The sequence below is a fragment of the Solea solea genome, chromosome 6, assembly GCF_958295425.1.
Source record: "Solea solea chromosome 6, fSolSol10.1, whole genome shotgun sequence".
Taxonomy (NCBI): Eukaryota; Metazoa; Chordata; class Actinopteri; order Pleuronectiformes; family Soleidae; genus Solea; species Solea solea.
This window is the reverse complement of record NC_081139.1, coordinates 22,170,927-22,184,874: the sequence shown is the minus strand read 5'-3', so window position 1 is coordinate 22,184,874 and position 13,948 is coordinate 22,170,927. Positions and strand designations below refer to the sequence as shown.

Below are 13,948 nucleotides of genomic sequence, written 5' to 3'. Positions count from 1 at the left end.
GGGCACAACCATAATAACCACAGTTTGCTCACATGCTTTTAACACTTTGTGCGTGCATCACGCTTAAGATAATAATTAAACACTATATCTTATTTGGTTCCGTGGTTTCCTCAGATTATGGCTCCCTGTTGGGGTGCGTATGATTTCTGTCACTCTTACGAACGCAGACCAAATGACTAACAAACGTTTGGAAATGTTGTGTGTTGGCTCTCCCTACTTCTAACCCCGCCCGCCTGTGCCAACATAAAGGACAAGTAGAACGGCCAGTTGAGTTTTAGTAAACGAACACACCCGCCAGATCCCAGATCTCTACGCGATGGCTGGTACTTCGTTTTTAAATGGTCTAGAGGAGCGCGTTGATTGGTCGAGACCATAGTCACATGGTGATGTAGTCGGAAGGGTTTTTGTTTTCATAATAAACATTTAATCAAAGTCATCTTATACTTCTATTACAACAACCCCTGAACGCACCAGGCATTGTATATTGGTATCAGCGACCATGCAGTAAATGTACAGTTTAAATAGTCTTTTAATGGTGGCAAGTACATATTAGGTTAAGTATTTAATACTACATAAACCAGAGTTTCCTGAATTTCCACCCACGGTCAGTTATTAGTTGCACTTAATGTAATGTTCCTTTTCAATCAGCCCAAAACACAACAGAAGAGAAACAATCCCCCATCACCACTCACTGGTGTGTCAGCTGACTAACACCACAGCTATTGGCTTAGAGAGGGTGGAGCCTGTTACAGTCCACACAAAATAAAAAAATAAAAATAAAATCTTAAATTACACCGTTTTGACCATAAAACTACAACAAATGTATTGGTTGTAAGCACTTAGTTTAGCACTGCCTGTATTTTAAGGGAAAACACAAACAAGGACCTTATAAGCAACTTTCTGGGACTTTGGAATGCTGAAAATTCTATTAACATTGTCTACGTAATCAAAACACTGAAAGTACAAGTTATCAGGACGTGTGTTATCCATGAGTGAACTTCAAATGGTTTGTTTTGTTAGACATGAAAAAAAAGAAATACCCAACACAACCTCATTGGAGAAGCCTGAAATCAGTCATCAACAGCTTCCACTAATTTAGTGATGATAGACTAAATGTTTGAGTACTCAAGTGTAATAATTTAATACAGTTATTTTAGATCTCAGGTCATAAGGCACCAATCTGAATTGTTTCTACAAAGTCTGGTGAGACTGCATTTAACACTTATGGCCTGTGTGCTGTTTATACATTTACAACAGTCTGATGACACTTATGTTTGGTCAAGTAAATAACTGTCTATGGACTTGTATATACACTATGTAGGTATGGGTATGAATATGCATAAGACATAATGTCTTATTATTCATGTAAATGATGCATTTATTCTTTATGGAATCCTCACTGACAACTCTTTCTCTGATAAGATTACATTACATGTCATTTTACATGGGTTAAATAAACTAACATCATATTCCTCTGAAAACAGTTACAGGATGAAGTTTCATCAAATCCTCCCAGAAAAAACAAAAACAAAATAATTTTATTAGAATGGCCACACCGTTGTCACTGTGTGTGATGGATTATGTTTGTTGGGGGTCAACACTTGGAGTAAATCTACAGAAAGATGCATAGCCTGCCAAGTTCTTATGGAATCACATATGCTCTTACACTATGCATGATTCACCCTTTCCAGTGCAACAAAGAAACTTTTCTTGTCATCCAAACAGTGCCAGCCGATTGGTCCAATCTCACAATCTGCGCAGATGAGATACTTAATTCTGCCCACATCCTTCGTGAAGCCCACATTCTCAAAAGTGTACATGTCGTCCACAAACCAATGGGCAGTCAGAGTGTCCCCATCCACCGAGCCGTCTGTGGAGCTGAGGCCACTCTTTTTCCGCATGGAGGGTAGGAACAGCTAGTGGGAGAAAAACATTTTTTGATGACAACATTTTATACTGGGAGATTTTTCCAATCACAATGTTTCTGTAATGTTTATATGCCTAAATACAGAATCATTCAGACTCATTTCAAACCAATACTGACAATATAACCATTGAATTCAGCATAAAGCATGTTTTGAAGTACCAGGCTGGTGCCTTTGCACTGTTGCTCTTGTATGTTGTATGTGTGTTACAGGGACATATGAAGCCATTTACTTTACTAAATGATTTACAAAAAAAAAAAAGTTTTAAATGAACTAGTATAGGTATAGATAAGCTAAGCTAAGCTTGCTGATTACAGAGCATGTGAACAACAAGTGTCCGGGGAGCTTCAAGGTGGCTGTGGAGCAGGACGGACAAGCCATGGTGTAATGTTACTTGGACATAGGCCAGGAATTGATCACCCCTGGTTGGGTCACCAGAGAGAGATGGTATGAAGTTGAAAGTGCCAAAACCCCTGATGACCCCTGCTACTATCACTGGTGATGTGTCCAAGTGCATTGCAAGATGTATGTAACAACATTATTTATATACTGTTGCTAGATTAATCCCACATTATTATAGAGATATAAATAGATTATGTTTTAGCAAAATTCTCCCTGTGTGTGCGCGTGGGTTTTCTCCAGGTTCTATGGCTTCCTCCCCAATGAGGGATTAGGTAAATTGGACACTCTAAATTGACCATAGGTGTGAGTGTGAGAGTGGGTGGTTGTTTGTCTGTGTATGTGGCCCTGTGATGGACAAGGTGTACCCTGCCTATTGCCCTATGTCAGCTGAGATTGGCACAGGAGGATAGAGAAGTAGAGGGTGGATGGATGGATGTTTTAGCTAGTATTTGTCTGATTGTGAGCAGCATAACTCAAAAAGTTAAGAATGGCTTTTCCTAAAACTTTCTGGGGATGTAGGTCATGGCTTAAGAAAGAAATCATTAGATTTCAACGGTGATCTGGACCTTTTTTTTTTTTTCAAATTCCTTCCAGTCCAATTAATTGTCTGGTTCAGAAAGGGAGAATTCAGTAGGAGATGCATAACAACCCAATTGCTTTAGGGTTGAAGAATCCCAGTGTGGCTTGTGGAAAGTTTTTCCCACGGTCTGTATTAGTTAGAAAACATGCATATGTTGGCATTATGCCAGAGTAGTCTTGGGTAGTCAGGTTACAGTTTGGTATCTGCTTAGCTGAAAGTAATGAAGGAAGTCCAGAGAGGTGATGGATAATTTTCACTTTCTTCTTGGTAACTGTCACTACTTTCACTCCCACCTGCCACAAAGCTGTTGTCTCCACTGTGCCGTGAATTGGATCTGAAGGAACTTTTAATCTTTAAGTAGATATGATGCAGACACTGTGAATTTATCTCTGGTTGTAAGATATATCCTGTGTTTTGGAATGTTACTACTTTGTTTTAAAGTTTAGTGATTCCAGCTGCCAAACAAGTGAATCGTTTGTGTCTCTTATATCGTACCTCTTTCTCTGCAAACACAGCCATCCCCGGGCACAGGACTTTAGACCCACAGCGCTGGCACAGCACAGACTTGCTGTTCTTACCGTCCACAGAAACCAGGTCGGACCGGTCCGTGCTGTCTTTGGACTGTGTGTTGTTGTCCATAATGAAACCTGACACACAGAAAACTAGTTGGACGATGATGATGATGATGCACAACGGGACAGAATGAGAGTAAGCGACTGTAACTGGCTGCACAAAAATAACAAGTCTTCACAAGTCCCTAAAACCTTCATAGTGCAGAAGTAAACAAATAAACATTGACCTTATATTTTTAGCTTGAATGTCATTAAGTTTGTAGCTTGATAGACGCTATAAACGCAAGCCCCGCCCCTTGCATTTACGCTTACACCAACGCTAACCCTGTGCTCTGCCACTATACAAGAAATACATTTTACATAGAAATGTGTTACATTTACAGATTTGGAAAATGAACAAAGGACATACCTACAGGCTGGAGTAGAAGAAGCGCTGAAAACGGGAATAAAATCGTAAGACTGAGAGGTTTGCTAAGGCTATCCTATCATAACAGCCGCTCCTGAAAGATACCAGCCGCTAATTGTTGTCGTTCGGAAACACATACCGCTGCACTTAGTTCCTGCTTCACTCTATACGACTGTTACTATATTGTCTCTTTTCGGATGTATTAAATAATTGTATTGTCACTCCCAGTGCAATGATCTGCACACAGCATTTTAATACAGACATTTTTATTTCTAATGCACAACCTATTCAAAAACAATGTTTTATGAGATAAAAACTACTCACAAAGTAAATTATTAGTCTGTCTATCAGACAGATGAAGTTTTCCTCTGACATAAGAGCAGACATAATGTATGAGAATTATTATTTTATTCACAATTTTGTACTGTATAAAGCCATCATTTGGAGAGGATTTAGGACTAAGATTAAATCAGCACAATTTTCTATCACTTTAATAGAACGTATTTTTTTATGAATTTCTTTATTGAGACAAAGATTGAATACACATGAATGTTAAATGATTGTGAATTCTGATTTATACTCCTGGCATTTTAGTACATACATTTTGCATTACCTTCTCTTGCGATTAACATCAGATGTGAACTCATCTCACACTTCTTTTTTTTTGCCACTAATCTCCAACTATCAGCTTATTTTATTAAAGTTGGACATTACTTACATTAAATTTGAAATTTAAAATACACACATGACATAACCAGACACTGTCTTTGTACATGTGGAAAAAAATTTATTACAATAATTTTCCAAGATTACCATTAATAAATATTCATGTTTACATTTCAGTGAAATGTATGATGTATCACTTTCTACACAGGACAAAACACAAAGTCAAGAATACACATTGTCTTAGTCTTTGTAATAAAGCTTGAATAAGTTGATCTAGAAAAAGGAGTCTCAAACAGCAGTTGATACAACCTATTAATGGAGTTGTAAGTTCAATAATGATTTGATTGTGTATTTATGGCAAGGAAAACATAAAAAAAGTCAAACATCTGGAAAACCTTGAAGCTCCCTTGACAGTTAAGATAGGCCATTTTATTTAAAAACATTTCCATTGGCCTAAGGCACAGGAATACTAAAAGTTTATATCAATCATACATAACACATTTTAAACCCCATATAGTGATTTAAAGTTTAGAATTCCATGTTATACACCAAGGTGCATTGAATATTTACACCTCTCATTGCATCTGTAATCTAGCACAAAAGGAAAAAATACATTACCTTGCAAAACAATTAGACCAATCCAGATCTATACATTGTGCGTAGCCCAGGAAAAATTACCCTAGAAATGAGTTAATGAGTGTTTTCTGACTGAAAAATTATGCTAGGTGTTTTTTCACCTCAGCATTTTAATCTAATCTGATCTAAACTCATACATTTCCCCACAGAAGCTACAAACCTTTACAGCCTTTCAGTGACATTTGAAAATCACTTGAGACTATTGCTGATCAAAGCAGGAATTCCAGTATAAAAGTCAAACAAGGAAATATCCAGCCCACTGATTTATTCAGGTAAAAATCTGATTAACACTACATCCCTCATTACTCAGACACACCTGTAAGCCCCAAATAGTGGATTTAAGCTCCATGTTTCTTTTGTAATGACATTTATTATTATGTTTCATTGGGATTTTGAAGAACTTTTACTATGGCGTGAGCCTGGTCTCACAGGTTTAAATGAAAAGTTGTACTGTTTTTGTTGATATGGATATCTGGTGACATCCTTACACAGTGTATGTGTGTATTTATTGACTCTCCTCAAATATACAAACAGAGGTGTGTTTAGGCCTGAATCACCTACATGGTCCTGGACTCCTATTTCCGTCAGATGGTCCTCTAATCTGCATGTCAACTGGGAGGGATAAAAGGAATGGTTTATAACTAGTGCTCCCTGCTACAGCACAACAACTCTCTAAAATAATTGTAACAGACGGGTGAAGCTGGGCTACTAGAGAGTTTCTAAAAGGTGAACAGAAACATTACAGTAATAATTGATTTGGTAAAAGTCCCATTTTGACTTCGCTTGAAAACGCAGACTTGAAGCTTCATAAATTTAAAAGACGCTCTGCTCTGCCCGTTTAAGATTCCCTCCATAGTTCATTGGCTAGTTAATGCTACTTTATTGGAGCAAAAAGGAGCCAAATTAGACAGACCACCAAAACCCAAAAAGGATATTTGCAAATCAGACATACAGAAGGAGCAATATTAGGGACTATACTCAATTCCAGCAGCACGTGTAAGTGTAGGGGTGTGTGTGTGTGTGTGTGTGTGTGTATTGGCGCTTTTCCACTACATAATCCCAGCACCGCTCGCCTCGGCATGGCACGGCACGACTTTACACAGTTCAGTTTGTTTTCCATTTCTATAGTACCTTCTCAACGTGGGCGGAGTCATCACTGCACAGCTGCATGAAACTGCAGTGACTTACACTCAACACTCACAAACTAGTGACTTGTAAAGAAGTTTTTTCGATGTACTGAATCATTAGAATCAGTTAATTAAAAAGATTTGTTCACAGAATCGTACTTCCTGCATGACCGGAGCACAGACTCCGTCTGACACAATCACACAGATGTTCGCCGCTCACAATCACAGGCTTTCAGCGGTGCTGTCGCTAAATACACCAGACTCCTTTGTTAAATATTGAGGATTTTAGACATTTCCTTGTAAAATGTCGGAGATTAACGCAAGTTCTCAAGAGTTTTTAATAGATCTATAGTTCGGCATTTTTTAGGTTTGATTGTTGTGTCGGACATCTTGCTAATGCCTCAGGTACTAAAAAAAAAAAATGTACCAGGTCCAGGTACTATCACTAATGGAAAAGCAAAGAAAACGTGCCGAGTTACACCATGCTGGGAATGTATAGTGGAAAAATGCTGTGTGTGTGTTTGTGTTGCTTATGGGGCTATAAAGAAAAGCATGAGTAAGTCACAGTCAGGATCTCAGAGCAGAGTGTCATCTGTGCATCCTCCCTCGAGGCCATAGCGAAACTCCTGCAGATTGGAAACGCCGTAGAAATGAATGAACGCTGCTGCCACGACCAGGACATGAAAAATCTGATGAGAATGGAACTAAAGGGAGGAAGAGAAATACATGTGCATTATTAGTCAGAGACATAATAATATCTCTCTCGCAACCCTCATAAAAAAACAGAGATCTACATTATTGTGGTTTGAACCACTGAAGTCAAGAGACGCATCGAAGTGATTATGAAGCCGTCATCAGTTTTATCATGTTAACATAGACATGTCAACATGTATGTAGTTTCAATCGTGAGGGTGAGGCTTTTACATTGTGAGCTTTATCAAAAACTAGTGTTCTTTTCCACTAGAAATGTTTGTCTTCTGTATTTGTAATAAAAATGTATTCCTATGTAACCCATAGCTCAATCATTGTATGTCAAAGTGCAGTTTTGTGCACAACCTCAAAAGCTTCCTTCTCAACATTTTCCAAGGTTTCACCTCCTCAGCAACTGAGGCTTTGGTTGCTATACTGATATGTTATTCACAATACTAACTCTGTTACTTCGCTAATCTGATTAGTTTCAGTCACAAGGACAACCACAGCCTGTAATTACAGCATCATGCCTTCATTGGTCATGCATGTACTATTATATACTACTTGAGCCAATATGTTGAGCTGCCCAATGTTTTTTATACATCTAAGGAAGGAGTTTCTTATTAGTGCTGGATTTTCTAAATCCAATTTTTAATTTTGGAGAAAAACACTGCATATCCTGAACCAACCAATCTATTAAGTATTATGTAAACACAATGAAAACTTACCAAGATGTCACACTTTCCAGGGAAATAGCGTTCAGGGATCCTTGCTGCATACAGACCAGCACCAGTGATATACATGGCACCCATCAGGTAGAACCAGCCCATCTGGCCGACTGTGGTGGCCTTAACAAAACCCTCCTCAATGGTGAAGTGCATGGTGGGGACGATGCCGCTTAATCCTAGTCCCATGAACACCCCTGCAAGAAGTGTGGATGTAAAATTTTACAGCACAGTAAAAGATGATAATTTAGTCATTTACAACTACTGTTTTCCTTGGCAAAAAAATTAATAAATCACAATTTCTCAGAAAAGTAATGACAGTTGAGTGGTAAGAGTAGAAATGATAAAGCCAGTACCTGCTCGTGTAGGTCTGTGACGAGGTGTAGAGAAACGGTCCCACTGGGCCACTATGATGGCAGCAATGCCAAGGACACAGACAATGGTGAGGTAGATAAGTCGTGGCTGTGGGGAACAGTAGAATGAGTAGTACAGCCAGGGCACGAACGAGCCCATGATCAGGAGGGCAATGCCCGAGTAGTCAAGTCTGAGGAAAGAGAGTGAAGAAACGACAGCTGCTCAGTGTTTGACATTACCTTTTCGAAATTTCCATTTATGTACTTTTTGGAGTCTCTCGAATTTACACTTACCCTTTATGTAGAACAAAGTGGTATACAATTATTTTAGTGCTATTCAGATTATTTTTTCTTTATTCAAACCATTTGTGTTGAAATGATAGACCTGCTGGCCTTGATTATTTCTCACTGCACTATACATCAGTTTCCTGTGCACCTACAGTATATTTCCAGCATCCACGTTTGAAACCTGGGCCACAAATGTGGGTACGCCTTTGCGATTACCAAAGTAACACATGCAGCTAGGTTGTTTATGTCTCAAAACACAAATCTGACATTATTATTTCCAATGATCAGTGCACACAGTCTGCCTGAAAGATATCATTTTTAATTTAAAAAAAATACAACTTGCCTGCAGTCCGAATACAACCTGAGTAAACACTTTTTATGCACAGATCACTATAAATCTTTTTACAAAAAACCTTCCTTTGCACACATACTAAAACAAAAACAGCACAGCTGTTGTGAATTGCACTGGCAGGCTCAGTGGCAACAATTCCAGGTTTAGTTCTTGCTCAAGTTAACAGTATTAAACCCACAGACAGGAGAGACCAACACCAACACTGATTAAATGACAACTATTCTCTTTTGTCCAGATTTGCCTGTAGCACTTTCCCAGAAAACCTTGAAGGGAATGATTCCTGGATACAGGCTGTAGGCATTTCACAGTCAACAGGCAGTTTGGTACTTTGAACTTTGAACTGTTTTGCCAACTTTTTGTTTATCTCTTGTTAGTTGCAATAAACAATAAATATTAATCAGTGAAATTAAAATCCCATCTATAACATGAGAGTGTGACACTTACATATTACCGTTAGTTAATGGTCCGTTGTGTAATATTTTGGAGGTTTTACAGACAAACATTCAATTTTCTACCTATAACAATCAGTCTATAATCACTTTTAATTGAATTTGTTTTTTGTTGGCTATGGAAAACTTTGGGCAAGGGCCTTGCTTTACAGAGGGCGCCATTTTGTGCTGCCATATTTCTACTAAAGCCCAATTTAACCCCGAACGTGCATTTTGTATTTTGAAGCAGAAGATTATTCTGCAAACTAAGCAGCACATCATCCTTTCTGATATGCAAAAGTCCCCAGTTCATTACAACCTGCAGTCTCACCATCAGATGTCACTAACCTCTTAGACACTGGACACTTAAAAACACAGTATGACAGTATGAGGACTTACTTGGAGAAGGTGCGAGACACTTTCTCGGAGTGGCAGTAGACGGTATGAAAGAGCCAGGAGAAGCTGAGGCAGAGCACAGCTCCCAGGAAGAACATTCCAAACACCACTTTCTCTTGCAGTGGGGCCATAAAATACATGTTGGGCCTCAACATGGTTAATGTGCCCAGACAAATGAATAGGATCAGCCCTAAGGAAGAAAACAAGTTTTACAGACAGCCAACAAGATAACAGACCATCCAGAGTTTACACGCACAGAATGTTTTTAAAACATTTCTTGTTGTAGATTACACAATATGATGGAGGAATGCAATAGCGCATTGTTTTATTCTTACCTAACAGGTGAGTCCAGATATTTCCTGTTTCAGTGTGAATTCTGAAGATGCTTCCAAAGCAGGCCCTGAAGGATGGCATAGGGGGTCGATGTCCATGCAAGAGGTAATCGTTGTCCTTAAGCCACTCAGGCAGGACATGAAAAGGGATGACCCTCCAACGTCCCTCCCAAACCTAAAAAGTTAAAAAATAGCATTTACTAGGAGAAACCCACATACACAATTACTGTGCATTTAAAAACGTACAAATTAAATTGTATAGCTTGTATTTTGTGTTATGTGCCATTTATCTGTCTCAGAGTGCAGTGATCAGAGAGGATAGAACATATGGCGTATTTCTACCGGCTCTACTCGCCTCGGCACGGCATGGTTTAAGTAGCGTTTCCACTAGCACAGTGGTTCCAAAAGCTTGCAGAGTAGGTACTATGCGATGATTGGTCATACTGCTGGCCACTGACTCCGGCCAGTCAGTGGCCAGCAGTATGACCACTACACACTTGTGTGTGTGTGTCGTGTATAAAACAAAGTCAACGCAGTTTCATGCAGCCTACTATGTTGAGTAGGTACTTTTTTTGTAGTGGAGATGAAACCTAAACTGCCCAGGCGAGGCATGTAGAGCCAGTGGAAATACGCCAATAAACAATAACCACTAAACAGGTTTTTGAGGAGTATTGTAGTGTATATGAAAGACTCTCAACATAACTTAAATGTTATTTACCGGTGAACTAAATGTTTGGGATAATTTATTTAACAGAGAACGTTTTCATGCCGTCATTGTCTCTGTTTTAAGATATTTCTATGTCTCTTTATCATGTGGCAATATCTATGTATTTTAAAATGTGTTTTTTCCCCATCAGGTGAGTCTTTTATTTTTCAGATGTTAAAGATGTCAGTTAACACTCTTTGTCACCTGACATTGGTCTGCCATGGTGATTAGGGAGTGCCTTATATAATACAAACCCTGCATCTGATGTGGAACAGGATTAACTCAAATATGACTCATTCCAAGTACACACCAGTCAGTTGTTGTTGGTGCAACTCTATGTCCATTAAATTCCAAACCACAGAATTGTACAACAGTGCACTGACGAGCTGAGCAGAGTGTTGGGTTTCTGCTCATTTAACATGGCTACTGCAATATTCATGCCAGTTCAACATAAGACTGTGGGACAAGTCATCTAACGTCATACGATCTCTATTACTTCATTCTCCCTATGCATTATACAGTTAGTTTCTACTAATATATGATAGTTCTGCAGTAAAAAGCCATCATTCTAAGTAATGAAATTTCAGGTTGGGAACACAAGACAAGAGAACCTCGAAAGAGTTAAATCTCAGGTCACTGTGTCAGAATAAATATATGACGGCGATTTTAGCAAAGTACAACTTGGATTAATGATGTGATCTTAATTATTACCTCTCCACATTCAACATTTACACTATTAAAAGACATTGGTACCTTGTGTACAAACTCCTCCATCTTCTCCATGGCATGGTGAGCCTGAAGTGGTAAGGTCAAGACGTCTCCCACCTCTTCATCATCATCTTCCTCATCAGCAAGCATTGCAGCTCCCTTCAAAGAAATACCACAAAAGAAAACTGAAGCTACTGAGCAAAACAAATTTTTCTTTGAACATTTTGTGAATCAGACAGGCAACCAGCATACCTCTGCATGGCCGCCTTTAGATGCTGCCCCTCCTTCCTCCAGCAGCGGCCCCAGCTCCATCAGCTCAACATCTGGGACATGGCAGTCCTCAGAGATCCGACAGTCTGCATCACTTGCAGACCCGTTTCGGCCTGACATAGGGAGACTGCCTGATGACCCACTCACAATCTCTGTATGCGACTTGAGACCGCACACTTCAGTTTCCTCCTGAGCAAGAATCACAGTAATATTGATTGGTCTGGTATTATTGACACAAAAAATGTAATATGACACCAGCTCTCAGTTTGATTTAACAAAGTCTGAAATCCAGAAAACACACATACAGGATAGGACAAACAGATGTGAATCTTTAAAAAGAAAATAAGGCCGTAAAGAAACATACATATGTAAAATAACTTCTATTAGTCAAGAGGTGAAAAACAAGCATGCAGGTCAGACCGCTGCGATTTATATTAATATAACATTTTGGTGGTCACTGATGAATTTGTACAAATGAAGGCAAACTATTAGAGGACTTTCAGAGCTAAACTGACGTGTAGGATTGTTTGTTTTTGGACTTAAAAGTTAACAACAGCAAAATAAGTTATTAATCTTGAAATGGTAAATATTGCTTTTGTTAGTGGGAACACAAACATGTCGATCTAGGAAATTACAGAATACAACAGACACTAGAGGATTATTTATTACTTTGCTAGTAATTAGACTAAAGATTAGATTAAACTAATAAGATTAATAGTTAAATAATTTACCTTACAAGTTTACCTGTAATTTATTGTAGGTTGATTAATTGATAAATCATGATAAACCATTGGTAATAACCTTTTGGTTGCCAGATAGTGGTAGATCCTCCTCAAACACAACAACAAGAGAATAGTTGGTAGCCAATTATTATTAAAATAAGCAGTAAGAAATGTTGAATGGCAACCTAATAAAGGGAAATAGGCCATCAACAACATTTTTGACTATTTAATAACCAGTCAATTTTGCAGTTATTAATGTTGTGCATATATTTTAGTCCAGGTAAAATGCACCTCTTTCCCACTTTTCCCATTTGTGCATATAGGATTTGCCATAACAGATGTTGCACCTTTAATCTAAATGTAGATATCTACTACATTATCCCTATCCGTAACACTTTGAAGATATGGCAAACTGAAATTACAGATATTCATAATTCAGTTGCATGAATGGATAAAGTGACATCATTTTGTCCCGAGAAAATTGAAGATTAATTGACTTCAGTCAATGTCAATGTATAAATATCTAGAATGCTCATTCTGACGAGGAAAATGCAATTGTGGATAAACGTAAAACATATCCACACTAATACATGTTAAAATGGAGTGTCATAATGACAAAACAAACACAACCAGATTAACAGCGACACTTGACGTAAATAACCGCAGAAAACTGATGATATCACAAAAGATTCGACAAATGTCAAACAGTGAGCTGAATTCATTACATTAAACAGACAACAAATACACAGAATACACGGTGAGTCAGCTTGGCACGGATCGCTCTTATTTAAGAGCAAGCTAACATTACCTCTTAGCTAGCGCTGTGCAGCCGACGCTGTTCTGTCAATCTAACCTAAACTAACACCAATTTCAGTTCGACGGCAGCAAACTGCAACAACCGTTTTACACTCTAATCTACTCACACGGACTGTGACCATTTCGTTTAAAAGGACACGAGTTACCTGACAAGGTAGTCTTCCAACCAGGAAGGTAAATTATTTATCTACGTACAAAAGACAATCACTTCCGGAAGTTGAGCTCTTTTCCGTAAACCTAATCTATGTTCCTTTCAAAATAAAAGCATTAATTCACATTAATTTATATTGGTGACCTACATTTGCTTTGCTTTTTTAGGTTAAAAATTAAGAATATGGAGAAGGATAACTCTCCCTGTATTATTAGTGATCTTATATCAACACGCACGGCACTTCTTTGTACCTTTTTTAAACAATGAAGCTATGTTGTGTGCCATCTAGTGGTATACATGTGTAACTGCATAGGACAAAGAAAGCCGCAGGCATCATCATCTATTCTAACCTGTAATGGACACGACTGCCCACCTCACAAACGACAAGCACGCGTGAACAAGATTGATACTTTTCTTTGCACGCGTCATCTTCGTCAGCGACAGAAAACGTCATATTTGTGGAACCAATTGGTATTTGACGCGAAAGAGGAGATAAAAGGGGAAGCTATTAAACACGTTCATATTATATTACATAATTGAATATTTAAGGACTGGATGAATTAAATGCCCTGCCCTTTACAGACACTTGAGTTAATGTTGTTCTGTAAATCATAATATGATTCTAGCATTCTCTACATATTATAGAGAGAATGCTTACCGAAATTCCCATAGACACACATGGTGTAAGTGAGCTCTC

At 38.4% G+C, this 13,948-nt stretch overlaps 2 protein-coding genes across 6 annotated transcripts; both read right to left on the bottom strand.

The window, feature by feature from the left end:
* Positions 1 to 511: 511 nt before the first annotated feature.
* Positions 512 to 4,014, bottom strand: rabif (RAB interacting factor). 4 transcript variants are annotated; one of them, XM_058631095.1, is made up of 3 exons: positions 3,889 to 4,014; positions 3,403 to 3,554; positions 512 to 1,916 (listed from the first exon to the last, which is right to left on the bottom strand). In XM_058631095.1, the coding sequence occupies exons 2-3, from the start codon at positions 3,544 to 3,546 to the stop codon at positions 1,668 to 1,670; spliced, it is 393 nt and encodes a 130-aa protein (XP_058487078.1). In that variant the 5' UTR covers positions 3,547 to 3,554; positions 3,889 to 4,014; the 3' UTR covers positions 512 to 1,667. The 4 variants fall into 4 exon arrangements, with proteins under 4 accessions (XP_058487078.1, XP_058487079.1, XP_058487081.1 ...); XM_058631096.1 differs by having other exon boundaries at positions 3,403 to 3,569; positions 3,889 to 4,006; XM_058631098.1 differs by having other exon boundaries at positions 3,403 to 3,569; positions 3,893 to 4,000.
* Positions 4,015 to 4,958: 944 nt separating this feature from the next.
* On the bottom strand, positions 4,959 to 13,346 carry adipor1a (adiponectin receptor 1a). Of its 2 annotated transcripts, none has more exons than XM_058632211.1 (8): positions 13,247 to 13,346; positions 11,545 to 11,751; positions 11,338 to 11,451; positions 9,882 to 10,053; positions 9,550 to 9,736; positions 8,086 to 8,273; positions 7,733 to 7,926; positions 4,959 to 7,018 (listed from the first exon to the last, which is right to left on the bottom strand). In XM_058632211.1, exons 2-8 carry the CDS (start codon positions 11,680 to 11,682, stop codon positions 6,890 to 6,892), a joined length of 1,122 nt encoding a protein of 373 aa, XP_058488194.1. In that variant the 5' UTR covers positions 11,683 to 11,751; positions 13,247 to 13,346; the 3' UTR covers positions 4,959 to 6,889. The 2 variants fall into 2 exon arrangements, with proteins under 2 accessions (XP_058488194.1, XP_058488195.1); XM_058632212.1 differs by lacking the exon at positions 13,247 to 13,346 and adding an exon at positions 13,093 to 13,240.
* Between the last annotated feature and the right edge of the window lie 602 nt (positions 13,347 to 13,948).

Excerpts from the sequence above, each read along its gene's own strand:
- rabif (XM_058631095.1), bottom strand. The coding sequence starts at position 3,546 with ATGGACAACAACACACAGTCCAAAGACAGCACGGACCGGTCCGACCTG. Across the intron at positions 1,917-3,402 it reads CTGTGTTTGCAGAGAAAGAG|CTGTTCCTACCCTCCATGCG; the intron begins GTACGATATAAG and ends TTCTCCCACTAG.
- adipor1a (XM_058632211.1), bottom strand. The coding sequence starts at position 11,682 with ATGTCAGGCCGAAACGGGTCTGCAAGTGATGCAGACTGTCGGATCTCT. Across the intron at positions 9,737-9,881 it reads TATCTGGACTCACCTGTTAG|GGCTGATCCTATTCATTTGT; the intron begins GTAAGAATAAAA and ends TTTCTTCCTTAG. Across the intron at positions 8,274-9,549 it reads GTGTCTCGCACCTTCTCCAA|ACTTGACTACTCGGGCATTG; the intron begins GTAAGTCCTCAT and ends CTCTTTCCTCAG.